General features: G+C 41.5%; 1 protein-coding gene across 2 annotated transcripts in view; it reads left to right on the forward strand.

Annotated features, from left to right (window-relative positions):
- LOC143377196 (putative inorganic phosphate cotransporter) overlaps positions 1-27670 on the forward strand; it is a 111035-nt gene that overhangs the window by 60420 nt on the left and 22945 nt on the right. For both annotated transcript variants that reach the window (XM_076828240.1, XM_076828238.1), the window contains exons 3-4: positions 604-904; positions 7730-7968. In XM_076828240.1, the coding sequence (XP_076684355.1) occupies positions 604-904; positions 7730-7968 (540 nt within the window). The remainder of the gene's footprint in view (positions 1-603; positions 905-7729; positions 7969-27670) is intronic.

Below are 27670 nucleotides of genomic sequence, written 5' to 3' on the forward strand. Positions count from 1 at the left end.
TTATTTGGTATTTTTATATATCCACTGTAAGCTACCAAAAGCTCATTTTTATCAGTCTCTTAGTTCAAAAGTTATAATTTATTGAAAAAAGGTCAACACTATATTTCAAAGAGCTGTAACATACACAATTTTTAAAATTTTTAAAAATCCTTCGAGATACGTTTATATATCACTAAAGACTATAACATAATCGAGTTTCACCACCATCCGAAATGTTACTCTGAAAAGTGTCCGATATAGCGTGGTCCTTTTACAATATGTGTAATTGGCTCGACAATTTTCCAACTTTTAAGGACTTGAAAATTTCAGCACGAACGTTATCATATACATACGTATGTATAATGCATACTTATATTCTATATGTTAAGAATTAAATGCACATTACTTTTTTACGATAATAAAAATGATTTGTTTGCTTCGCAACATAAAGAACAGAAATTACTACGCTCTGTGTGCAAAGAAAATAAAACTCAAATTATACAATTACGTATAATAAAAAAAATTTTGTTGTGCCCAATACTTTTCACTTTTCACGAATAACATCAGATTCGGCCACAGCAAGAAGAGGGTATATATGTGAAATTTTCGTTCTGTTTATTCAAGGAATTTCCATGGGATAACAACATTAAGGATACTATTCTCAGCTCCTTTTTCTGGGGTTACGTGTGCACGCAAGTAATTGGAAGCATAATAGCACATCGTTGGGGAGCTCATATACTTTTCTCGCTTGCCCAAATTATTTGCGGTTTGGTGACCCTTCCTATCCATGTGGCAGCTCATTATAGTGGCTGGGAAGCTGTTTGTGCTTCGAGAGTGATCGCTGGTTTGTGCCAAGGCACCGTACTTCCAACTCTTCACACGTTGCTCGCAAAATGGGTGCCAATAGAGGAACGGGGAAAAATGTGTAAGTGTGAAGTAAAGAAATATTTTAACTAATAAGGAATATTCAATTTATTTTCTGGAAAACGAGGTCTCTCTTACAGTCTTACAGGAATACATTTATTACACGCTTTAATTTATTTCTATATAAAAATCATTTTCCTCTTTTCAATTATTCTAATCTAATAGTTATTCTACAGGGTGTCCCACTAAGGAGTGGACAGCGCGATATCTCTTAAAGTATTGTCGATAAAAATATAAAAAATAGGGAATTGCATGGTTCGAGGGGGCCCATTTATTAGCGCGAACGAATTTTGTTTTCGATTATTATTTTAAAAGATACGATGGTCAAGTTCGGTTTTTCAAATGGAACTATTTTTTTTTTGAAGACCTGAGTTGATAGTGCGTTCCAAGACAAATTCAATAAGCTTTAATGTATACACTTTATTTCCACTGGTTTTTAAGATATTGCGCTTGCAAATTTACTGATTTTCACTGCAAGAAACCCCTCTGGAATGGCAAAAACCGGGGGCGGTCTTACTGGCGCCACGGGTGGCTCTGCCTGTTGAAATGGATACTTACCTGCCAAAGGTCTACGCCAGAAATGGCAGGCCCAAAGGCTGGACAATTCTTTTACCGGGAGGGATGCAAGTTGGATTGGTTAGGTTAGGAGGAGTGAAAGTTGCTAGACTAAATTTCAACCATAGGGAGCAGATTGTATCAGAACCAATCGGATTTGCATCCCTCACAAAAGAACCGGCCATCCGAGCGTAGAAGCAAGTGCGAAATAAAAGTAACGATGCGCTTCTCGATACCGCAGATGTACCTACCTAAGTAGCATTTCTGACGGAAAAGAATTGTCCAGCCTTTGGGCCTGCCATTTCTGGCGTAGACCTTTGGCAGGTAAGTATCCATTTCAACAGGCAGTGCCACCCGTGGCGCCAGTAAGACCGCCCCCGGTTTTTGCCATTCCAGAGGGGTTTCTTGCAGTGAAAATCAGTAAATTTGCAAGCGCAATATCTTAAAAACCAGTGGAAATAAAGTGTATACATTAAAGCTTATTGAATTTGTCTTGGAACGCACTATCAACTCAGGTCTTCAAAAAAAATAGTTCCATTTGAAAAACCGAACTTGACCATCGTATCTTTTAAAATAATAATCGAAAACAAAATTCGTTCGCGCTAATAAATGGGCCCCCTCGAACCATGCAATTCCCTATTTTTTTATATTTTTATCGACAATACTTTAAGAGATATCGCGCTGTCCACTCCTTAGTGGGACACCCTGTATGTGTTCTTCGTATTATAAAATACCCAATGAACAGAATAATATTTGTTATATCGATAAAGCTTTTGAACATTGAACAGAGGCTTGAGATCTCATGAATATCACACCAAATTTTACTTTAGATAATACCTTAACTATTGCGTTACTCACATTTTCTTGTATCACATTCGATTTATGTGTTGATAAAATCATTAAAAGTGAATCCCTAGGAGTTAGGCAAATCAAAGAATAAAATGTATTTAGATGATTAATACATAAATAATTCACTCTTTGTTCTTTCTTGATGAATTTTATTATAAATTCATTATAATTGTTCTATTATATTTGGCTTATTGTTAGATTTACTGGAAGTTCCGTAAGATTAATGTAAAATGATATTATTATGCCTCAAAACGTACAAAATTAAAATACTGAATATATTTGTATTATTCATTAAATGTACGTTATACATACAAGGTGGCCACAAATTCAGATACATCCCGGTACAGGCAGACATCTAAAAGCCTTTACCGTTTTGGGGACCGAGGCTTTGTTCTCAAGATATAAACAGTTGAATATTAGCGGTACAACTTCCGTGCCGCGCAGTTGAAAACCGAAACAGCTCAGCGGGGGGGGCAGTGGATCCTAGCGCGCACACTGCACAGTGTTCGAAAATCGAGAAAACCTGGCCAAAACATAAGGTGACCTTCGATTTATACACAAATGAGTATACTAAGGTTCTCGAGGTCGCTGATTATGAATTTGACATAAAAATTCCAAAAAACAAAATGGCGGACCCAATATGGCGAACACACATATTAGAAAAACATCATATTTGGTTTAAACTTAGTATCCTGGGGTTTTCGAGGTCGCTGATTACGAATGTTACGTCAAAATTGCAAAAAGTTTTTGTAATATTCAGGGGGGCAAGATGCGCATGTAGAGGAGACGGTTAGGAAGGGGGTGGTGACATAGCGGGTGTGAAGTTTGGGAAACAGTAGGTTTGGGAAGGACTGGGGGAAAAGAATCTGGCTGTGTGACAAGTTGGTGTGGGCTGTGGTGGAGTACCGAGTGGAGATGTGAGGATGGAAGGCGGGGGAAAAAGTGCTAGTGGTGTAGGAAAGGTTCCTGAGGTGGTTGCGGGGGGTAGGCAGAATCACGTCAGCGTATATGGTGAGGAAGGAGCTTCAAAGACAGATGATGAAGGGGCGGGCGGAGATGAGGGCGTGGGGATATGAGAGTAAACTAGAGGTAGGGGGCGGGGAGGTAGGGAGGATGTGTTCGCAAAAGATGAAAGAGAGGTGAGGAAAGGGAAAGGTGCTAGATGGCTGGGAAAACGAGAGACAATTTTTGTTTGAGGAAAAGGGGTGGAAACTGGAGGAGGTGGGAAGGGTGAGAGAAAAAGGGGAGCTGAGAGCGGAGGAAATAGTAAGAAGAGAAAGAAGGCGGCAGGAGGTGGAGAGGTGGAGGAGGATAGGGGAGTCCGTTTCAAACAAGTGGTATGGGGTAGTAAAGGGGGTGGGAGTTCCGGACTACCTAACAAAGGGATAGGTGGTAGAGGGTGGCAAGGTTCAGGCTCGGTAATGAGATGAGGGGGGATGCTGTTGGGAGGAGGAGGAAAAAAGGTGTAGGATATGTGGGTAGGGGAGGAGACGTGGGTGCACGTGTGGGAGGAGTGCATAGGGTGAGGGGAAGAGAAAGGGTGGCAGGAGATGGTGAGTGAGGTGCTAGGAGATGGGGGGAGGGTGGATGAGGAAAATAGAGTCAAGGAGAGGAGTATGAATGTATTTAGAGAACAGAGGCGTGAAAGGAGAGATTGAAGTGACAGGGGAGTCGTGTGGAAGCGGAGGTCAAGGATAGGGAAGGGGGTTGTGTATGTGTGTGTGTACGCGTGTGCAAGCGTGGGTAGCGATAAGGTTGGCGTTTTGGCGTTGCGGGTGGCTGGATAGGTAGTTTTTCAGCCACCCGGATGAGAACCACTGGACGGATTGTGATGCGGTTTCCACCGTTCTATAGAGCATTTCGTCGGGGAAGTTTACGTATACAGGGTGTCCCACTAAGGAGTGGACAGCGCGATATCTCTTAAAGTATTGTCGATAAAAATATAAAAAATAGGGAATTGCATGGTTCGAGGGGGCCCATTTATTAGCGCGAACGAATTTTGTTTCCGATTATTATTTTAAAAGATACGATGGTCAAGTTCGGTTTTTCAAATGGAACTATTTTTTTTTGAAGACCTGAGTTGATAGTGCGTTCCAAGACAAATTCAATAAGCTTTAATGTATCGCATCGTTACTTTTATTTCGCACATGCTTCTACGCTCGGATGGCCGGTTCTTTTGGGAGGGATGCAAGTTGGATTGGTTAGGTTAGGAGGAGTGAAAGTTGCTAGACTAAATTTCAACCATAGGGAGCAGATTGTATCAGAACCAATCCAACTTGCATCCCTCCCAAAAGAACCGGCCATCCGAGCGTAGAAGCAAGTGCGAAATAAAAATAACGATGCGCTTCTCGATACCGCAGATGTACCTACCTAAGTAGCATTTCTCACGGAAAAGAATTGTCCAGCCTTTGGGCCTGCCATTTCTGGCGTAGACCTTTGGCAGGTAAGTATCCATTTCAACAGGCAGTGCCACCCGTGGCGCCAGTAAGACCGCCCCCGGTTTTTGCCATTCCAGAGGGGTTTCTTGCAGTGAAAATCAGTAAATTTGCAAGCGCAATATCTTAAAAACCAGTGGAAATAAAGTGTATACATTAAAGCTTATTGAATTTGTCTTGGAACGCACTATCAACTCAGGTCTTCAAAAAAAATAGTTCCATTTGAAAAACCGAACTTGACCATCGTATCTTTTAAAATAATAATCGAAAACAAAATTCGTTCGCGCTAATAAATGGGCCCCCTCGAACTATGCAATTCCCTATTTTTTTATATTTTTATCGACAATACTTTAAGAGATATCGCGCTGTCCACTCCTTAGTGGGACACCCTGTATATATATAAATTTTATGACGTTTTGAAACATTAACGGTACGCTTCTCGCTACCGCAGATGTACCTACCTAGCATTTGTGACGAAAAAGAATTGCCCAGCCTTTGGGCCTGCCATTCCTGGCGTAGACCTTTGGCAGGTAGGTATCTGTTTCAACATGCAATACTCAACGCGTGCCACCCGTGGCGCGAACACGACCACCCCCGGTGCTTGCTATTCCAGCGGGTTTTCTTCCAGTGAAAATCAGTAAATTTGCAAGCGCAATATTTCGAAAACCAGTGAAAATAAGGTGTATACATTATAGGTTGCTGAATTTCTCTTGTAACGCACTATCAAGTGAACTCTAAAAAAATAGTTCCATTTAAAAAAACAAACTTGACCATCGTATCTTTAAAATAATAATCGAAAAAAAACGTCTCGGCTAATAAAGGACAATGTTAAGTCGCAGAGGGGATTAGTGACCTACGAACCTACAGCGTATGTTATACACCGTTGGAAAGATCTCGCCAAGACGAATCGATTGATACCATTTTTAACTTCGAAATCAAATGGGATCACCTCGAAAAATGGCCTCAAGTTCAAGATTTTGCGGTTTGGAACAAAAGATACCGGTAGTAAAATCCCGCCCCGCCTGGGGGGACCTCCGGTAGGCACCTGAGGGAAAACCGAGAGATACAAGCGATACTCTAGCAGGTTGCGGCGGCAAATGTGTCGCACGATCTTCATTTCAAGGCCGTGTTGGGCCTATGTTTGCTGCATGGGCCCCATTTCTAATGCCCGGGACGAAATCGGAAATGGATCAGTTGTTTTTCATGAACATGTTATGTTCATGATAGAATATTTGCAGGTATTATTTTGGGAATGTGCAGGTTAGCATTCAGACTAATGCGTCGCTTCTAAATTCTAAATTCCACGAATTTTAAGTACAGTTTTAAGAGTCACAAAAAGCACCAGCAATTTCACTAAGAGGGTAACAACACTCCGCCAATACTCAACTTTGGAATGAGCTGTAGCAAATAATGACAAACTTACTTTTCTCTAACTGTTGGTAATTAGTAGCCAGATAAGTGATGAAAACTGTGATGGGGTTGAAACCATAACTGGTGACTTTAGAAATTAGGGTTTTGGCCAGGTTTTCTCAATTTTCTACCACTGTGTGCTGATTCAAACCCGTGAAAATGGGTTAGCGCAATCGACGCCTTCAGCGTGTGCGTACGAGCGTACACGACCGCGCGATCTGTTGACACGGTTTTAAACTGCGTGGCCCGGAAGTTCCATCGCTAATGTTAATATCTCGAGAAGGAAGTCTCGTTTTTGCATCAGGATAAGGCATGTTCTGGGAAGTCTGTGAGTTTTGAGACACCCTGCATATTGAACACATCCTCAAATAAATATTTAATAGTTTAAATGACGCAATATCATATTAGAAAAGTAAGGTAAAAATGCAATATTTTTATGACACTTGTGAAGAATAAAAAAATGTGCCATTTCTGCAGATTGGTATTGCCATTCTTAGACCACAATTCGTATTTCTCTATCTATTCGATCATCTTAAAATCACTTTATTTTTTATAAACGATAGTTTTGCAAGATAAGATTTAGAGAATCAAAGGCTAGCAAAACTCTTTCATTGCAAATTGAAAGTTAAAAATGAAAATTTATTATTTCTATGAAAAAGAATCAAATTTTGTTCCATATATTCGAAAGAGGCACATTCACACACAAATTCGATATGACTATAAATAACAAGATATTATTTTAATGTAAAGCATAAATAAGTTGTTATTTTTATATAAGATAGCGCCCATTTTTCACTATACCACAAATTGTATTATGCAACGCATACTAATTGGTATTACGTATTTCATATCGTTGCCTAGAGTAATATTTTTGTTATTTTATTGTATCTTACATTATACAGAGTCATTATAAAAATGCGGGATATTTTTCTGGATCGGTTCTACTCACCAAAATTGTAAAAAATTTGGTATGTGCATATGTTTAATAACACTGGTTTACAGTCATTTTGCGCAGCAGATGCCACTATTTTTTCTTATGTAAAATGGCCCGCTGATTTCGAAAATAAGGTCTAAAAAATTTCTATTTATATGTTTTCGAGATATCGACAGATGAACTTTTTACCTGTCTGTCAAAAAAGTGGTCCCACTTAATTGCGAATACTTCGTGTTGCGAATGACCGATATGGTCGAAAAATATCTCAAATTAAAGACAATTTCCGTCTCGTCCTTAAAAAAACAATGCCGAAATGATAATCAATATATCGAGCCCCGGAAACACAGTTGTGTTTTACAAAATATAAAAATGCTTATACCTGCAAAACTGACCATTATTGGACATATGCGAAAAAATATCCCACATTTTAATAAATACCCTGTATAACAAACATGATAATATCGCATATAAAATTTTCCAAACTTCTACAGTGCTACCTTTGTAAGTCAAGTAACATAAGCTCTGTAGTGTTTTGCTTTGTTTGTGGTAACATTGGATATACATATTACATTAACAACTACAATTGGGTTGTGTTACAAATTATTTTTAAACTTATCTTGTATGTTTGGTACATGTAATTTAGCGACCTTCGTTTACGCGGGAGGTTGGATCGGAAACGTAATCTGTTTGCTGAGCTCAGGCCTGTTAGCAGACTCTGCTTTAGGATGGCCTAGTTGCTTCTATTTTTGGGGTGGTATTACTGTTATATCTGGGATCCTTTTCTTCTTCTTTGGAAAGGAATCACCAGCCGTACATCCAAATATACCTCAGGACGAAAGAGAATATATCGAAACTAGTCTCGGAATAACCGAAACGGAAGAGGTATGTATAATAATATCATTATTGATCAAATTTACAAAATTCAGAACAACTGTATACAGTTTTTTAACAGCTCCTGTTGCACTAACTTGAAATATTATATAAGTACCTTTTATCAGATAGTACTAGAAATATACTAGAAAAGGCAACTTGATAGGCATAATATTGTTGCGCTGGGGTGTTTCCTCGTTGACCATTCCGTCGCAAAGAATAGGGTAAGAGACGAACGAACACAGAACACAACTATATTTGAGTGTACAGAGCAATAGCTTTAAGTCAAAGCAATAAGTCTTTACAATGTAGGACTAAGGTCGTGTTCAGATATACCGGCCGGTGGATTCGTTTTCACGAGCGGCGCTCAAGGAGAAATCAGCCACCACCATCTGACGATCGTGGATTAGCAGTTGGAGTTGCTGGGCCCCCGAAGGGTACGGTGGGGCAATGGGAACGCTGATCGGCTCCGCCGACAACAGTGAACGTAGCCGTGTCGCTGTTGTTTATTATTAGCGCAATAGTTGTGTGCATTACGAAACTATGCGTAAACCAATACGAGATGAAGCTATCGAGAAAGAATCAATGCTCTGACCAATAAAATTCCTGAATTTTTTCGGACCTAACGTACACTTATTCTGATGTATGTATTTCTACGCTAAGAACTCGGTTTGGCCTACACGTCAGAAGCTTGGCGCTATCCCCGCCACTTCTGGCTCACTCTTGTTCTGCGAAGACGAGAGCGAGATAAAATGAGAACGAGTCAGGGGGACTGAAAGCAAGCGAGGAACGGTACAAGACAGATGACGCCTTGATACATACTTTGTCTCGCTCCGTTTTTCGTACGCCTAATACTCCGTCCTTTGCGTGTGCGAAGGGCATGAGCGTTTAGAATGTTTAGGGTCTCTTCCATATCATCTCGCTCTCGCCTTCGGCAAGAAAGAAGTGAAATCGACCGCTCGAAATCATGTCCCCTCTATGTACTCAAAGTGGTGGAGATGCTTCGCTGCATGTGTACGTACCTCGCGGACAGCAATCCCCACCGCGCGACGAGCAGGCGTGGCCCGAGAAAGAGGGAGAACGTAGAGAAAAGGAGCACCGAAGCAGGCAAGCGGTGTGGAGGAAGAATACCCCTCACGAAACTCACCGGCCAATATATCTGAACACGACTTTAGCTAATTTCACACGATCAGTCGTAATGGCGATTGGTACAAGACAAACAGATCATCGATATCGTTGAAAGAGACCGACCGTCTTCTCTCTTCAGGAGCGCGTACCAGCAGGTCATGAACGGGCCTATACCGTGCACACAACAATATTATAAGGATGTTGAAAATTAATGCCAAGTTGATAGGCAGGACAAATAGTACCCACCTTCTCAATCTGCTTCGCGATGTGACTTTTCTGCGCGAGCCTTCTATCTAGGGTTACACCTGGATATTTCATCACTGGGGAGGTGCGAAAGTCTGTGCCGAATATTAGGGGGCTTTAAACATAAAGTTCCGATTCCATTTGAATAGTACCATCTCCGTCTTACCTGGGTTTACTCCCCAAGTTTTGGAAGTGGCACCATTATTGGACTAGTGTGAGTGCTTCCTGCATTCTTCTAGCCATGGACATTGGGTTCTTGCTTCCGACTAAAAGGGTTATGTCGTCGACGTAACCCTGTACTATTACCCCTTATTCTCCAAGCCCACGTACTAGTTCATCCACCACCAGAATCCACACCAATGTGGAAAGCATTCCCCCCTGCGGATACCCCTGTCGGCACGAGCCCTTTTCGTGGCCCCTTCCCAGCTGACCACCACGGTTCTGGTCCGCAACATGTTGCGGATCTATTTTCCGATAGATTCCTCGACCTTAAAGCTATTTGCCGTAGAGGTTTTCAACATAGAATAATCTACTATTGAAAATGGCTCATATTAAAATTAGACTTCAAGTTTCAAAACATTTACATTATTTGTTAGGATCGAGCAGGGAGCTGTCTGTAGCTGGACTGCCAACTATCAGGGATCTGATAAGATATGGGTTGCATTTAAGGGACACCACTAATAAAAACTGATGGAATTATACCAATGCTGAACTTGTCGATGACCTAACAACTGGATTACTTGCTGAGTGGGGTAAAGCAAATACAAAATTGGCTTCTCGCTAGCTGAGACCGCCCACTACCAACCATCCCACGGACAACTACCAGCAACGAGGGGGTCTGCCTCCATGACGCCTTGAAGAACCCAGAGCACGCCAACTCACGCTGAATACACCTAGAACGTGCGCTGCGCCGAATTCTCCACCAATCCGCAGTGGTGGCACTGTACCGTTGCTAACCTCTGTATACGGCGCAGGTCCCGTCTGAAATACCCGTGTCCGGTCAGCACCAGCGCCACACAGCTGGTGACGCCACCACAATCTCTGCCCAGACAAGCCATCATGCTTGCTCATCCCCCCTCCCCCCTCTCCGAGGATCGGCAAGCGACGATCAAGCGCGGACGTCGTCGTCTCCAACCGGGGGACTAGGCGGCCGAAATCCTCGGCAATGCTTCAGTGGCTCTCCAAGATAAGGCTAAGATATTTTATCCGGGCCCCATCCTCGACACGGACATGGCCCACCGAAATTCAGGCTTGGAATGGGCTGTACGAGCCCAGCCCGCATAACTCCGCATGGGCTCCGTCTTTCGCGGAACCGCACTGAGCCCCAGAGCCTGGATTTCCGTGACGACGCACGCCAACCCTTCTTCCGCGAAGCGCATCGCCTCCGCTTAGTCTCTCCCGCCGGTTCATAGCAACGTTTCGCCAGCGTAACACGTTACGCTGACTCCAGCGGAGACAACGGCCCGCAAAACGACGTCATACGCGAGGCCCCACAGGATCGGCCCCCAAGCATCGATATCTGCAAAACCCCGTAGTATGTCTTACCCTCATTAGAGTCTCTCCTTTGGTGTGGTAAATATGTGTTCAAATTTTCGGTTCGATCAAACAATTCTAAACCCTCAAGAGGCACAAAGTTTCCAAAGAAACTGCGCTGTTGCAAACAGTTGTTTTTTAATATGCAATCCTGTATGTAAACAAATGTGTGCTAGAACTGGAGTTGGGACTATCGATTATCGATATCTTATCGATCACTTATTGATACTTAACGATATATGGATAATAACGTTAAGTTATCATTAAGTGGTGGAAGAACGAAGGTGGTACAAGTTTTCCGTTCCCCCAGTCTTTGGACTACGGCGGTAAAATATTTATGCATTCCAGGAACCTCTGTTCCAAGTGAACGATTATTTTTTAAACGTGGACAAAAAACAAATAAAGTTTATAGTATATCGTAACTTTAAGCTTGTTGCGGCAGGATTCAGAATAATCCGATTGTGCCGAAATGTTGCATACTTACCTCGCATACCAAAAGGAATAAAATTAGCGGGCGTCCCAACATTGTATCGCACCTTCAAGTTTAAAGGACACCCTAACCCTTACTACGAGCCGGGGCAGCGGCAACGCGGGGGGCCAGCAAGAAGGGTATTTCCCAAGGAATACGGTTTATGCGTTTGTTAGGTGCGTGGACGAACCTGATGCGAAATCAGGGAGCCGCTAGGATTGTTGACGGCGAGGACGAAGCTGATGCGAAATCAGGAAGCCTCTTGGACAGGCATGCACAGGACCCCCAATTGCGGGCGCGAGCGCACATTCGAGCTCGAGCTCCGAGCTTGTTTAAGGACAAGCGTGTCCGCCAACGGAGTGGGAAGCGGCTGGAGTAGTGGGAGCGGAGCGTGTAATAGACAGGTTGCCGCAGGGGTGTAGAGAGTTTGACGCTCCGAAAAGGAAGCACATTTTGGGGAATTTTTGAAAGAAAAGTACTGAATATTATAATTCCACACATTGTACTTTTATTAATTAAAAATTGAAAAATGTGTTTAAATTTTTGTATGCAATAATAGTAATTTGGTTCAAAGTTCTAACGGTACTAGTAAGAGGGGTTTGAAAAAAAAGTTTGTTGCTGGGGAACATGATTTTAGCTGTCCTAATCATCTGATACAAAAAAAAACGCAAAAATTTTCTTAATCTATGTGTGGGTATCGTATGAACTAAAATGAATGAAAAATGTTGAAAACCACAAAAATGGTTGTATTTCAAATGAAAACATTAATTTTTGGGGAAAGCATTTGTTAGTTTTCTCTATTGCAAAATTGGATTTTTGCAAATAATTACTTCATTCTAGTTCATACGATAACCATACTCATATAGATTAAGAAAAATTGTACGTGTATTGTTTCCGATGACTACGACAGCCAGAATCATGTTCGCCAAGATCAAACTTTTTTTTAAACCCCTCTTACTTCTACTATTATAACTTTGAACAAAATTAGTATTATTGTCAACAAAAATTTAAATATATTTTTCAAATCTCGATTAAGCCTCTGCATCCTGTGCCTGTATCAATTTTGATCCACCGCTTAGAATTACTAACGCATACAGTGACGGATCAGTGTATGTCAGTTGCGGCCAAGCCATCATTTAGCAGTTGGGGGTGTCATAAAAACATAAAAAGGACCTTTCCGGTGACTGCGTTGGAGCAACAATGGGAAGCTCGAGACAATACCATATTTTCCTTAGAGAAAACAAAATGGGCATACGGCCTCTGCAGTCATACAGTTCTCCACCACGAGACCTTGTACCGAGGAGTGGGGAGTGATCATACTACGGTCGAGCTCGAGGGCGCATCGACTGCCCTAGGGCAGACTTAATGTGCACCCCTGCTCTAGGAATAAAGTCAAGCGCGGACGAACCTGACTTTAATATTCAGGGAGCCGCAGGAGGGTGAAACGTCGTGAGCGAACCCCATGCGAAATTGGGGAACCACTGCGTTGGAGAGGACTCCTTGTTTTGGTGAGAGGTGCGAACGAACCTAATGCGAAATCAGGGAGTCGCGGGAAATGTTAGTGATGCCTCGTAACTCTTAATTGAAGTTTGATACAACTCGAGCGGTAAAGTTGTATCGGTGGGTATGTGCTACTAATATTATAAGAATTGCTGGGTAAAAGATGGGTTTAATGAATTTACTCGATTTACACGCGAACACGATTCGTATATTCTATAATCAATTATTGTACAAATGTAAGTGTCACGGTTAATTAATTAAATAAAGTGTGCAAGTTAACACTAGTTTTCACGGTGTTGACGCACTGGTGATGCGGGGCGCAAGAGTGGCTATTTCAATGTGCCAAATAGAATATAAACCGGACTCGCGGATTCAATGAGGTTAACTTGTGATTCTGACGGGGACTCTAGCCCGATCTTACTAGATTCAACCAACTCTGTACAAGCGTTACACGACGTGACTCTATGCGTGACTGTGTAGCTTTCGGTTCAAACCGGAGAGGGTAGAAACCAAATGGTTTATATAGTCCCGGAATGAGTGGGGATTCGCTAGGAATCTCCGTATAAGGAAATCCTAGGCGTCGTCGTCGTGTCACTCCCGTTCCCATGATCGCAATTCAGCTGGCCGAGATCATGACCCCTATTACTGGTACGTGATAACCGAAAGGCTTTTAGGACGCTTTCCCATCGCAGACGCGAGCTCGAAGTAAACGGTTGAGAGCGGCGTAGGAGAAAATTCCACATACGTAACACCCTCGCGCGTGACACCGCACCGGCCCGGATACTCTATTTACCTGTTCCACAGGTAGTTCCCGATAAGCCGTCTTAAATGGGGAGGTACGCGGTGGTATACGAGTGCCTCCGTGATTGCCCCCAGGGAAGGGTGTTAAATGTGTTGACTATATCCAACGATATAGCCAACGCCACCACACCCAGGGAAACGACCGAGACCGACAGGGACCCGTCGGAACCCAAATTGGCCAGAGCGAGACCCTACTCCGGACTGGTGTGCCGGAAGGCGGGAAGTCACTACACGCTCAAAGAGTATCCCCGCCTGGCCGAGCAGACAAATGAGCCGGTACGCGGAAGGAGAATCCGCCGGCCATCCCTCCTTTCGCAGGAGTACCAGATGCCCCCTCTTTCACAATGTGGAAAAAAGTAAGACAAGTTCAGGCGGTTTTTGGACGGTAGTTTCCAAGGACACCATCGGCCATCACCCAGGCTCTGCCGGGGATGCCATCGCGACCCAGAGCCGCGTTCTAGGCCCCGAAGCCGCCCGTCGCACCAGCCAAATCCTCTCGCACGACACCCAGTTCTGCAAACCAGAAGATCAGATCCCGCAGTTCGGTTAAAAGTCGCGCCCCCCCCCCCCCCTCCAATAATGGGGACGGGGGTATCCACGATCTCCCCGACAAACACCTGCTAAGTACTATCTTGTATCAATATACGGTCACGATTCAACGAACTGTGGAGCTCATTCCATGCCTGGGTTTTGGCCCACTTGATAGCCAGCCGCATGGCCTTCCGCGCTTCTTGATAGCCCTCCTGCAGCTGTGCAACCTCCACGCCGTCACCCCATCCTTTGCGAAGACGACGTCCAGTTCGGGTGCACCGGAGGCGCGCACGAATACACATGGAAAGCAAATCCGCAATCTCGCGCGACCATCGGTATACCGACAGTCGAGGAGAGACCCTGGGACATAGAAATGTCGTATATCGACGTCATGGCGCCCCAGGACTACTGGCCCTCTCCCTGCACGTCCTCGAGGGCCTCACCCGGTTCCTCGGACGAGGCGACCAGCGGTGGGGGCTGCCATTAAGAAGCTACCATTAAGGCAGTCCTATCGAGACGCTTCAGCACCCATCGCTGTGGCAAACGCCCATCCCGGTGGCGGGGTCGAGCATAACCGGAGCCAGTAGCTATATCCATTTGGACGCATTGATGGTCGGAGAGCGTCTCCGTCTTTACTAGCGAAGGGCGATTCCGTTAAAAAAAAAACGATACTTAAGAATCTATTCTAATGAAGCATCGATGCTTAAGAATCGATTATTTCCAAAAAGAATCCAAGAATCGATGAAAGGAATGATTAGGAATTGAATCAATAGTAAGATAAAAAGAATTTTTATTCAATCATTATATTGGAAAATACAATATGTAATATACATATATTCTGTATTTTATGCATATATTATAATATCTTTTAAAAAGGTATAGTGTATACATCCATGAAACTCACACACACACATGCGCGCGCGCGTGCATCACACACAAAATTTCAGTTTTTATATACAGTTGTAGTTTATTTACTTTACGGCATCTGAATTTCATTTTCATTTGTGGAGACTGAAAAATAAAAGATTATAATTAGAAAATTCTTAAGAATACAAAGTGTACATTTAAAAGCTTAATTATATCATGCTTCCATTTTATTAAATCCAAACTTGTATTAACAATAAAGTTGAAAGTTATTTAATAAACAAAATTAATTATACATATTCATAGCGATTAATAATTAGCAAACTTGCGTGGCAGATTCAGATAATTAATACTCACCTAGTAATTATTACTATTAAACACAGAAAGGCAAACTATGTTCCACGAGCCACGAGGGAAGCAGTTGAGACAATGATGGAGAATGCTCAATAATGCTATGGGGATACGCTGCGCGGAGGAGGTCCGTTCCCTCGTGGAACAGGGGTAGAAAAAATGTTGATTTTTTCTCGATTCTTGGTTAAACAATAATCGAGTTATCGAGAACCGATTCCTAAAATAATCGGTAAAATAATCAGAAAGAGAATTGATCGATTCTAGAGGAATCGAGTAGAATCGCTGGATACACGGCCAGATACACGGTGCACGGCTTGATGGGTCGCCTATGTGAGATCCACAATGGATTCCGCATGCCACCACTACACGCCCGCGCTTACCGAGCCGCAGTTGATCAACCGGTACTCGCACTCCGCCGCCGACACCAACACTGTCGCCCCCCACGCTGTCGTCTTGAAGGAGTCCTACGTAATAGCGTGGGCGTTGAAATCCCCTAGGACAAGCACGGTAGAGACAGACAAGGGGGACACACACCTCCCAACCTCGTCCAAGTACTCCCCGTACTCGTCGAGTCTGCATCACCCACATAATTTTTCAAAAACTCTAAATATACTACTCCCGTTACATTTCCATCGAAAATATACGGTGCATATATTTTTCGATTGAAAATACCACACCATACTGAAACTGACTGCCGATACTGGTTATTCTACCCTATACTGGTTATTATCTTCTCGTATCCACTGTGGGTTTTCCGCTGCCCACATTCTTAAATTTTGATGGCATGTCATACCATTTGAATAAAATATACATTCGTCCGTTATCATTACGTTTCTCACTAACTCTGCATCATCTTTGAGGTGCTGCAGTGTCGACATCGAAAATTGAATCCGTTGTCCGTAATCTCTACAAAATAGTTTGTGTTGTGTCTGCTTATACGACTTCAGACCATTTTTCTTTAGGATCTTATGAATTGTCGATTTCGATAAATTATAATTCGCCGCTATTTGGCGAATTGATGTCCTTGGGTTCGCATGGAACGCAGCCACAACATCTATTTCTTGCTCTGGTGTGAAAGTTGAAATTTTTCTGTAGTGTATGAACACTCCCCCTTATTTCAAAAAACACACAAATACTTTTTATTTCAAAACATACCGATTTGATGTAAACGCATTTAATTGATACAAAAAAGGCAAAACTGGATATTTAACCCTTTCTTTGTTCAGCCCATACGTCGTGCTTGCATGGGTAAAATTAAGTACTGTGCAGTGGTGAAAGAATCATTGCGGGAGGAGATTCTATCGTAACCAATTGGACCAGCGTTCTTTCCAGATACAGGGTGATTCTGGAGCTACGCCCGTCAAAGAGATGCGGCCTGGTACCCCATGGCGAGGACAACCTCCTGCAGAGTCTCACTGAATTTTATGGCATTCGACCCTCGAAGGGGTTGAAGTGCCTATTAAGAAGTGGGAAATCATTGACTTCCGCATTTCTGATCAGATCTTTGCGAAAACGACGCCAATTGGTTCCGCGTGTTTCGCCGATGAAACTGGCACCAAGAACGACGTAATTCGGACCATAATGAAGGAAATTCCATGAAAAATTCATTTCCATAACCTCAAGCTAATATCGTTAATAATATGTAGTCCGATTTGTATGATATTTGGTATCATTTTCGTCAGAAAAACATGAGAAATCCATTGGTGTGACTTCCCTTTCGATACGATGAAGAGAAGAATTTCTTAATACGCTGTAATGGATATATCACCCTCGACTGCGGGGGGTCGACCTCAATTCGCTATGTTCGGCCGAGGATTCATACCTGTTTCAGAAAAAAGCCATAAAATTCGGTGAGGTACTGCGGGGGGGGTTGTCCTCGCCACGGGGTACCAGGCCGCATACCTTGACGGGCGTAGCTCCAGAATCACCCTGTATCATTTGTACAGTGTGTAAGCTCGAGCATTGTCAGTACTCCTGCTCGAGAGGAATACGATTTTCTTTAATTATAGTACACATGTGTTTTGTAATAAAGTGTATCTATCGTCTCCTGAATTCAATAACTGACATCCAGACATCTACGCTCCTACAATCCACCATTAATACGCCTCGTGGAGAGACTCAGGAAGAAAAGGGATAGCCCGCTGTCGACGCGTGGTCCTCCTTAAAAATTCTAACAGATCACTTATCTCTCGAGTATAAACACGAGCTCCAACATCAAAACAAAAGCATGCGTTGACGTATTCCGTGCGAGAGAAGGTGGGCATTCGGGAGGAGGTATTGCTGTGTAGAGGGCCTCTTCAAGAGAGCAGCCGTTTTGGAGGGATGCAATTCCGATTGGTCCTAATACAATCTGCTCCTTATGGTTGAAATTTGGTCTAGCAACTTTCACACCTCTTAACCTAACCAATCGAACTTGCATCCCTCCCAAAACAACCGGCCATCCGAGCGTAAAACGAAGTGCGAAATATAAGACTATTGAAGGTGAAAATTTAGTCATATTTTCCTACTTTTTCTTGTGTACAAACTCTAAATAAATTTTATGACGTTTTGAAACATTAACGATGCGCTTCTCGATACCGCAGATGTACCTACCTAAGTAGCATTTCTGACGGAAAAGAATTGTCCAGCCTTTGGGCCATTCCTGGCGTAGACCATTGGCAGCTCGGTATCTGTTTCAACAGGCAATGTCACCCGTGGCGCCAACAAGACCACCCCCGTGCTTGCTATTCCAGCGGGTTTTCTTCCAGTAAATTTGCACGCGCAATATCTCAAAAACCAGTGGAAATAAAGTGTATACATTATAGCTTACTGAATTTATCTTGGAACGCACTATCAAGTGATCTCTTCAAAAAAATAGTTCCATTTAAAAAACCGAACTTGACCATAGTATCTTTTAAAATAATAATCGAAGAAAAAATTCGTCTACGCTAATAAATTGGCCCCTTCGAACCATGCAATTCCATGTAATTTTTTTTTTAATTCTAATACGTTAGAAGATATCCAGCTGTTCGGTCTTCCCGCGGACACCGTGTATATTGATACGAGGCGAAGTATTTGTGTTTCTATTTTCAGACGTAACACGGTTGTAGTGAAAGAGGCACAGATTTCATTGATTCAAGTACCGGGGTCTAACTACGTCAGTCATGTTTTTCGAACGTCGAGTTCTGGGAGAAATATTACTGGTAGTGTCATCTCACATCTAAATGAATTGAAAATCTCCCTTGAGGACTTAGATGTCGTTGATTGTGATGGAATAGCAACTAATACTGGATGGAAGAATGGTATAATTCACAAAATCGAAATGATTCTTATAAGACCTCCCCAATGGATTATTTGCCTGTTCCACTTCAATGAGCTTCCATTCAGACATTTATTAGAAGATTTAGATGGTCAACCTACAGGTCCAAAATTGTTTTGCAGTCCCGTTGGAAAGTGTCATTTGAGCTGCGAAAATGACAATGTTAAGTCCCAGAGTGGATTACTGACCTACGAGCGTGCAGCGATTGCTATACATCATTGGAAAGATTTCGTCGAGACGAATCGATAGATACCATTTTTAACTTCGAAATTAGATGGGATCACCTCGAAAAATGGCCTCAAAGTTCGAGATTTTGCGGTTTTGAATAAAAGAAACCGGTAGTAAAATCCGCACTGGCCCGCAGGACCTCGGGTAGGCACCTGACGAAAAACCGAAGGATTTAAGCAATACTCTAGCCGGCTGAGGCGGAAAATGTGCCACATGACCTTTATTTCAGGGCCGTGTTGGACCTGCGTTTGTCCCATGGGCCACTAATCCATTAGCGATTTCGTACTGGGCATTAGGAAAGCCCATAGAGCATACGCAAGGGGACCATCTCACTGGGCCTTGAAGTGTGTGCGTACGCTCTCACAAGCTACGAAAAGCGTGTACGCATACGCGATGTAGTAAACAAACCGTGTCAACTAACTTTCGTCTTGGAATCGGCAAGAAGGAAGTTTTCGCAGGTATAGTTGCCTCCAGAAGACATTCGTGCTGAGTGGTCTGGTGCATTTGAACGCTAATAAGCACCGTACGTTGAAATAATAATGAATTTATGAATCGTGTCCTGAGACAGGCTCGAGAAATGAAAGAATGAGGTGTCACGTCCCGGGTGAAGGTCTTTTTAGGGGAATGACATAGTTGAGGTAGATCGGGAGGAAGCCTCGGCACGAAAACCAGTTTCGCGACACAAGGCTAGTTGAGGGAGTTTAGGCACGAAAACCAGCTTCGCGGCACTAAGGAGGGTAGGACTTTGGCACGAAAACCAGTTTCGCGGCACAAAGTGAGGCAGGAGTTAGGCACGAAAACAAGTTTCGCGGCACTAGGAACGATGGGCGTTAGGCACGAAAACCAGTTTCGCGGCACTAGGAACGATGGGAGTTAGGCACGAAAACCAGTTTCGCGGCACTAGGAACGATGGGAGTTTTGGCACGAAAACCAGTTTCGCGGCACTAGGAACGATGGGAGTTTTGGCACGAAAACCAGCTTCGCGGCACAAGCAACCAGGGAAGGTAAAGCAGTAATCAAGCATCAGAGTGACACCCGTTAGACACAAGCATGGGTATTTAAAGTCCTGATAATTGGATTTACCGTTGCATTAATATAAGAAACCTCGCGTTATATTTCTTTGTAATAGAGGTAACGGTATGGTCGTACAAGGCCTATACGAAAGTAAGCCTTGTAAACACTGTAAGAAATCCCGGAGTTCCCGAACCCAGATCAGCTGTTGCAGTAGCTTGTTATGATTCGGTAATTCCGTAACCGAAGGATCACTACAATAATTCGAAGCGTTATTTAGAATAAGAACGTTTATTCAGTTTAAAGCATATGTGGTAATATTATAATAATGCGTGAGACGTTAAGCATTAGCACAAAACATTTATATAAATGGTAATCAATAGCAATATATAGATGAACATGAAATATGCGAGTATTAGCAATGGACAAGAATATGAAAAGCAATAAGGAAAAAATATGAAAGGGTAGAGCTGGTTACAATATAGATGGTGATGATATGCGATAGTAAAATAAGTAATTGTAATCGCTTACAGTGGTTGTCGATAGTGAATCTCTCGTCGAACGGGGTTGCACTGATTTTAATGCACGTTTAGTTACGTTCTTAAGACTGTTTCTATGGCAGAGATTTCCATAGAAGAGCTTTCTGTAGAAGAGTTTTCCGTAGAAGAGGGCTACGGCCTCTAGGGCCCTTGTATTTATACGGTGTTTAGGTATGAGGGGTGTGCGCGGTATGCACCGTGACTCATGCACGAAATATGCGTCGCAATAAGACTTCCGGGGTTTTTATAAAGGGCATTCGAAAAGGACTTCGCAATATTATTTCCGGGGTTTTTATGAGGGGCGCTCTAGAAGGGGGACTCAAACTAGTTAAATGTGGTTTAGGTGTTTTGGTTGGAACGAGGTAAGAGTGGCTTTGACTCGGTGGGTCGTAGGGAGGTCGTGAGACGTAGTCTCGATGTAAGGGGGATTTTGGGACGAGGGACTTGTTTAGACTTTGAAGGTGAGGGAGGAGCTCGTGCCTCGTAGGGCGTAGAGGGAAGGGGATTTCGTAGTAGATCACCTTGAGATGGGGACCGCTAAGGTACATCGTCAAGGTGGTCGGTAGTTGGGAAAAAGGGGTAAGATTTGAATTCGAGGGATTTTGGCGAAGATTTGGAGTAATTTGTGGGGAAGACTCTAATTACGACTGCGCGAAAAATAGTGGGACGTCACACTATTAATAAAATGTAAAACGTAACGTTTTCATTAACATACTGCAGAGATATTCCAGATTAAAATCAGTTCAAACACGGTATAAATCAGATTATTTCTAGAATAGTACTAGAAAATTAAATATAAATGTAAAATTTCTAATCTAATAATGTTAAAAATAATCCGATTTATACCCTGTTTAAATTCATTTTCATCTGGAAAATCGCAGCAGTATGTTACTGAAACGTTCATGCCGATACGATAGAAAATGTGAAAGTTTGACATTTTATTAAAACAAACAAAATAAACAATCATTGAACAATCATATCACTATATTTTTTCATAAGAAAATATAAATATTGCCCTCACTGCATACGTTACATTTCGCTCATTTGCTGCAACAACGACATAACTAAAAATTCACGATTTCTGGGAAAATGGGTTAAAAATTTTTGTTAGACAACAACCGCTTTTTCTATACTTATAACTCAAAAATTGCAAATTTTTAGTAGTGTCATTGTTCCAGCAAAACGGCGATTTCATTACGAGCGATCTGGCAAAATTGTAGAAGGACCGTCAATAGAGAAGAGGAATTACACAGAATGAGAGAAGATAATAATAATTGCGAAGTTTAGAAGGAATATTGATACGCAAATAAGTTTTGTTTCGTCCAAAGATGGGCATTATATATTATTGAAATAACTTATCAAATTATAGAGAATTTACCTTTATTCATCGTCGAATGCAAATACCCCACAGTTATTTTAATTTGAAACGCCACGGACGAATCAGTTTATTAGATAGGATCATTATTCATCCGTCGGCCACAAATAATTTTTTAAATCGAAGGCCTTCATTTTTGAGGTCCCCGAGGCCCGAGCCGAGCGTCATTGTATCGCTCACCCGTCTAACCTGGCGCCTGAAGTTGCTCGGCGATGTATCATCGATTATGCAGAAACAGAATTTCTTTATTTTTCATCGTATCAATATGAAAGTGACTCTGGCGATTAAATTGACAGAAAATAATTTAAATCGAACTATTTTGAAAGAAACGGGCTATCAACTCTGCAAATAAATTTTATATCTAATATCGTTAATAATTATCCCCTCAAAATTACCTTTTTAAAAAAAAGGTACGAAAAAAGTGCGCCAAGTATACGCGCGCGCAGACAAACAAAAAAAACTGTCGTAAATTTATTAATGTGCTATATTTAGCTTTACAAAACTAATGATATACAAAAATTGCGCCAATTATAACAATGACTATTTGTACAACCAATCGGGTTTAAATTGAATAAAAGATTCATAATTGGAAGAAACAAAGAAGATAATAATATTAAGCAGGTATATTTTTATAGAAATAAATATTTCAATACCAATAAATATTTTATTCAAAATACTTGGCGCTGCGAAACCAAAAAAATGCTAACTGTCTTGGTATCTCTACATAGTATAAAATAAAGTCCCCGATAGGCGTCTGTATGTTTGATTACGCTAATCTCGAGAACCACTGGACGGATTGTGATGCGGTTTTCACCGTTTGGTAGAGCATTTCTCGAGGAAGGTTGAGGTGTATGCAACATTAACCTATGACAAAAAGAAGCCGAGCAATTACAATTTTAGTGAAGCAAGATTTACGTGAATCGTAGCGCTCGCAGAACTATGTATAAGATCCACACTAAGTAGATTTTACATATTGCGCGTATGGACCTGTATCTCCCACCTACAACTGATTGTGCTTTAAGGAGCTTCTTACTAATTTCGGTTTTCTATCATTATCATTAATCATTAATCATTAATCATTAATCGTTAATCGTCAATCGTCAATCGTCAATCGTCAATCGTTAATCGTTAATCATTAATCGTTAATCATTAATCAGTAAATATACGTATCCATCCATACATACGTATACTTATTCATTTTATTTTATCATTAAAAAAACGTATTTTATCATTAAAAAAAAGTATTTTATCATTAACGAGAATACTTTATGAGGTGGTGGGGGCTGCATCGCAGTCTGTCCAGTCCAGTGGTTTTCGAGATTAGCGCGAACAAACAAATAGACGCCTACCGGGGACTTTATTTTATACTATGTAGAGATGTAGAGAAACCCGGGCAACGCCGCGTACTTTAAGCTGGTAAATAATAAAATAAGACAAGACACCACTGAGACAAAAAAGAAAGAATAATATTAATGCAATTTATACATATTTATTCAATTTAGCAACACCAATTCGGAACGCAGGGCCAAGTATTTTCAATAAAATATTTATTGGTTTTGAAATATTTATTTCTATAAAAATATATCTGCTTAATATGATTATCTTCTTTGTTTCTTCAAATGAGGAATCTTTTATTCAATTTAAATCCAATTGTTTGTACATATAGTCGTTGTCATAATTGTCGCAATTGTTGTATATCATTAGTTTTGTAACGCTAAATATAGCACATTAATAAATTTACGACAGTTTTTTTTGTTCGTCTGCGCGCGCGCGTATACTTCGCACACTTTTTGTACCTTTTTTTTAAAAAAAGGTTATTTTGTGGGGATTTCACAAATTTTGTAGTGTTCATTAATGACTGAATAATTTTTTCACACCCTCGGAGTTATTTGTTTTTTTAAATATATTGTATTGTCATCCAAAATACGCACGTCTGCATAGCTTCAAGACAATTGGATTGGTGGAATTGGTTTAAATTTTAATTTTCAGATATGAACCAAACATACAAGAAACAAACAGAGGATCGAAGCTGAATAAAATCGTTTAATTAATATAATACTATGTCACAATCATTTTTTTCACTGATGTAGATCACACTGTATCATCTTCTGCTTCGATTATCTGAAAATATATAAAATCCACATTTTAGTTACAACTTAACGTAGAACTTATATAGAAATAGAGTCGCCCTTTGCAATAGTAACTGTAGAGACTACAAAATGTGTCCGAAGGAGGTGAGAGCGTATGGCAGAAAGTCTTGGTGCATTCAACGAAACTGAACGAAGAGATCCAATATTTTTAACGCACAATTTATTGTTGTTGGAACAAAATTAATTTAGTATGTTTATTAGTGAATTAAAATATTGTTAATGGGAAACTAATAAAATTAATGAATAACGTGGCAACTACTGTGGATTTAAAAGTATTACGAATGTCTTGCACAAAACATTGAAAAGAATCAAGGGAGATGTGTTTTCAGCATACTTTCGTCACTAATGTGACTTGCTCTACGTTGCAAGCAATCGACTCTAATTTTCTTAATTCTTAATGCTACGTTTTTTGACAAATTATTTGACAAATTTCAAGAAACTTGTACGAAAGAAGCTGCTTCTCTGTCAAACCTTCTCTAGACAACTTCCAAGTCTGTGCGTCCGCTTCGTTTCTATAAGCTGAACATAAAAAGTCTATTAACAAATTTTGGCGGCTTACCTAGTTTATTGAAGCAATAATTCAGTGTCCTATTTCAAAAATATATAAAACTTACCTTGACATGTTATGATTCATTCTGGCTCTCACGTGACAACAATTTGCTACGCGATTGGCCGAAACCTTCATCGAATGAACGACGTGCCTGAGAGACATTTCCTCACCATTTCATGTTCTCCTCTTGCCCACATTTGACGATGGAGAAAATCTCTTAACATAAAATTCGGGAAATTGCAACTTTGCATCAAAATATCTGAGCTCATAAGGCACGTAGAAACAAAACGAGGACACTTTTCTGATGTAAATCAAACCCAAGCTATCCATTAAGACCAATCAAAACTTAATCGGATCAACCATTATTGAGATTCGATAATCGAAGGGTTCTTCCAAAACCTGCTCGGCGTAATATAGGCACGACCGTCTTGCGCTGCGCATGAACTTGGCGCGAGACCAAAGAGGAGATATAATAAGAGGCGTCACTCGACAAGGACAGACATAAACTAGGATAATCACTAGAAAACCAATTTAAATGCCCATTCGGCAATGATCGGTAAACCACGCTAAACTAAGCGAGGCAAAACATGAACGCATCGTCTGTCTCGTACCGTCCTCGCTCGCTTTCAGTGCCTCTCGTTCGCTCTCGTTCCATCTCGCTCTCGCTTTCGCCGGACAAGAGTGAGACAAAAGTGGTGGGGATAGCGAAAAGTCGGTATCGTGTACACAAAATCGAGGCGCTAACGAGAAAATACTGTATAATGTAGCATACGTATTTGAGAAGAAAAAAAGTTATTGTACAAATGAGAGCAAGGTGAATACCACTATTAATTTTGTACCTAATAAGGCAAACTTAAAACATTTATTATATACGAATGGGTTATCGCATAAAATAAAACGATATTATTGCTACATTTTAGATAATACCATGAAGAATGTGTGTACCATGTTTCAAATGAATCGGACAAATAGTTTTCGATCTGCTGGAAGTTAATTCGGCCCGCTCGCTTCTTTCCATGCCGCCAAGTTTCTTTCGGGCCACTTGAAAAAAATTCAAGTACTTGGTTCTATCCAATCCGCTTGGTTCTTTTCGGTACCTGCTCTGGCCCGGTTTTTCGAGCCGAGCTAGCTCGGCTTGCTTTTTCCGGGTACTTGAACAGCTCTAGTATATATATGTACGCCATTCGTATACTATACTGATGGAATTGTGACAACGTATATACACGCCTTTCGCAGGCAAAGGGTTAAAAGTGAAAAGCAAATGTTAAGTCAACTAACCCCATCATATTTGTCAACTAACCCCACAGCCGGGATTTGTTGACTTATTCGTCTCACTACTCTAAATATAATAAACACTACAACCTAAACTTAATTAAAACGATTTTCAAATATAAGCCTGTACAAAATGTGATCTTTACTAATACCGTTGTAGCGACCTACGGTTTGTACATAGAAAACGTTTGGAATACTGATGTTTGGTTTGATTTATGATGCGCGCCAGCGAAGCTATTGTTGAGAAGGCCGCTTTCCGTTCACATGTTTTCCTTTCGAGTCTTTCGTTTACGGCCGGAATAGCTATTGCGGGTGTCATAAACCTGGAGTTTCTGATGGGCCCACGATGCAGGCCTGGCGGCCTGCAACCGGCCACGTCACGCGCTTCGGACCGGAGCTCCCGCCAAAATCGCACCCCCGTTTCCGGAAACCACGCCAAGAGCGCAAGAAATAGGGGGCGCGATTGGTATTCGGTAAATTACCTAATTAGTCAGCATTCGTTCGTTGGATTAATCAATCACCACAAATTTCCGACCGCGGGTGTCTTCCCGGAAAATCGGAAGACTGTCGAGCGTCAGTTCCGCAACAACTATCAACCGTGACTGTACCAAATGTATCGTTACATTCAACGACTCTAGTGACATTACGGAAGAAAATGACGTGCTATGCAGAAAAAATGCATTGAAGAGTTTATTGAAATATACAGAAGTGAACCTTGCCTCTGAAAGATTAATACTACAGGGTATCGTGACCATGACCTTAAAAGTACAGCCTACTTAAAATTGGTGAGCAAATTAAAAGAAATCGAGCCTTCCAGCACCAAGAAAAGTGACGTGACTAGAATTAATGGTATGCGGAGTAACTATCGGAAGGAGTTAAAGAAAATAAAGGCCTCTATGAGGACAGGATCGGGTGCAAATGAGGTGTATAAACCGACACTATGGTACTTCAACGACCTAAATTTTTTGGACGATCAGGAGACTCCTAGAAACTCTCGGTCGAATATTCAAAGGGATGCGCCTCTCATATTTGTATCTTGTTTTTGTATGAAGGGAGTGACGAAAGAAAGGAGCCTTAAATATGTTTCTTCATTCATTCTTAAATAATTGTGCCAATCTTTACGCGCAAAATGCAATTTCTTTAATAAATTAACGTGTGAATAGGGGCCCCTTTCATTAACCATTCTTTGCACTACATACTTCGTTCTATTTTGCGTCTGCATCACTTTTTTGTAGCTAATAATAAGCCTGCTACAGCTAACACGTCGTCTGTCGATGTCATGTTCGGTTGACAAAACGGTGAACACTGTAGGGCTGTTCCAGTGCCCGGAAAAAAACGAGCCAAAGCGAGCCGAGCCGAGTATCCGTAAAAACCGATCGGTCCGAAAGAACCGAGTAGCTCGAATTTTTCCGAGCGGTTCGAAAAAATCGAGCGGGCCGAATGGACTTAATTAAGTTTGGAGCAGACCGACTGTGTCGAGTAGCTTGAAGCTTGGACGTTTCGGGCAATGAAAATGTTTTGAATATTTTAGGAAACGCGTATCTACTGGAATGTGAATAATGGTTGTTAATAATGTGAATAATTATAAAGTAAACTGAAAATGAAAATACACTGGTGGACAAAATTAAAGGAACACTATAATTTCCGAAAAATTTGGTCATTTTGAAATGGCTGTTCGCGAAAAATAGTCGCAAAAAATATTTTAAAAAAGCATTTTAACGCTTCAAGTTTCTAGTTTATGATTTAAGGACACAATTTTTGTCCAGCCATTATGATACTGTTTTATCAAGGTGAAGCGCAGGAAACAAAATTTAAAAATTGTAAAATACTGTCAGGCCGGCCGGAGCGTGTAGATGCACCATCCAGCCAGC

This window comes from Andrena cerasifolii, chromosome 15, assembly GCF_050908995.1.
Source record: "Andrena cerasifolii isolate SP2316 chromosome 15, iyAndCera1_principal, whole genome shotgun sequence".
NCBI classification, from domain to species: Eukaryota; Metazoa; Arthropoda; class Insecta; order Hymenoptera; family Andrenidae; genus Andrena; species Andrena cerasifolii.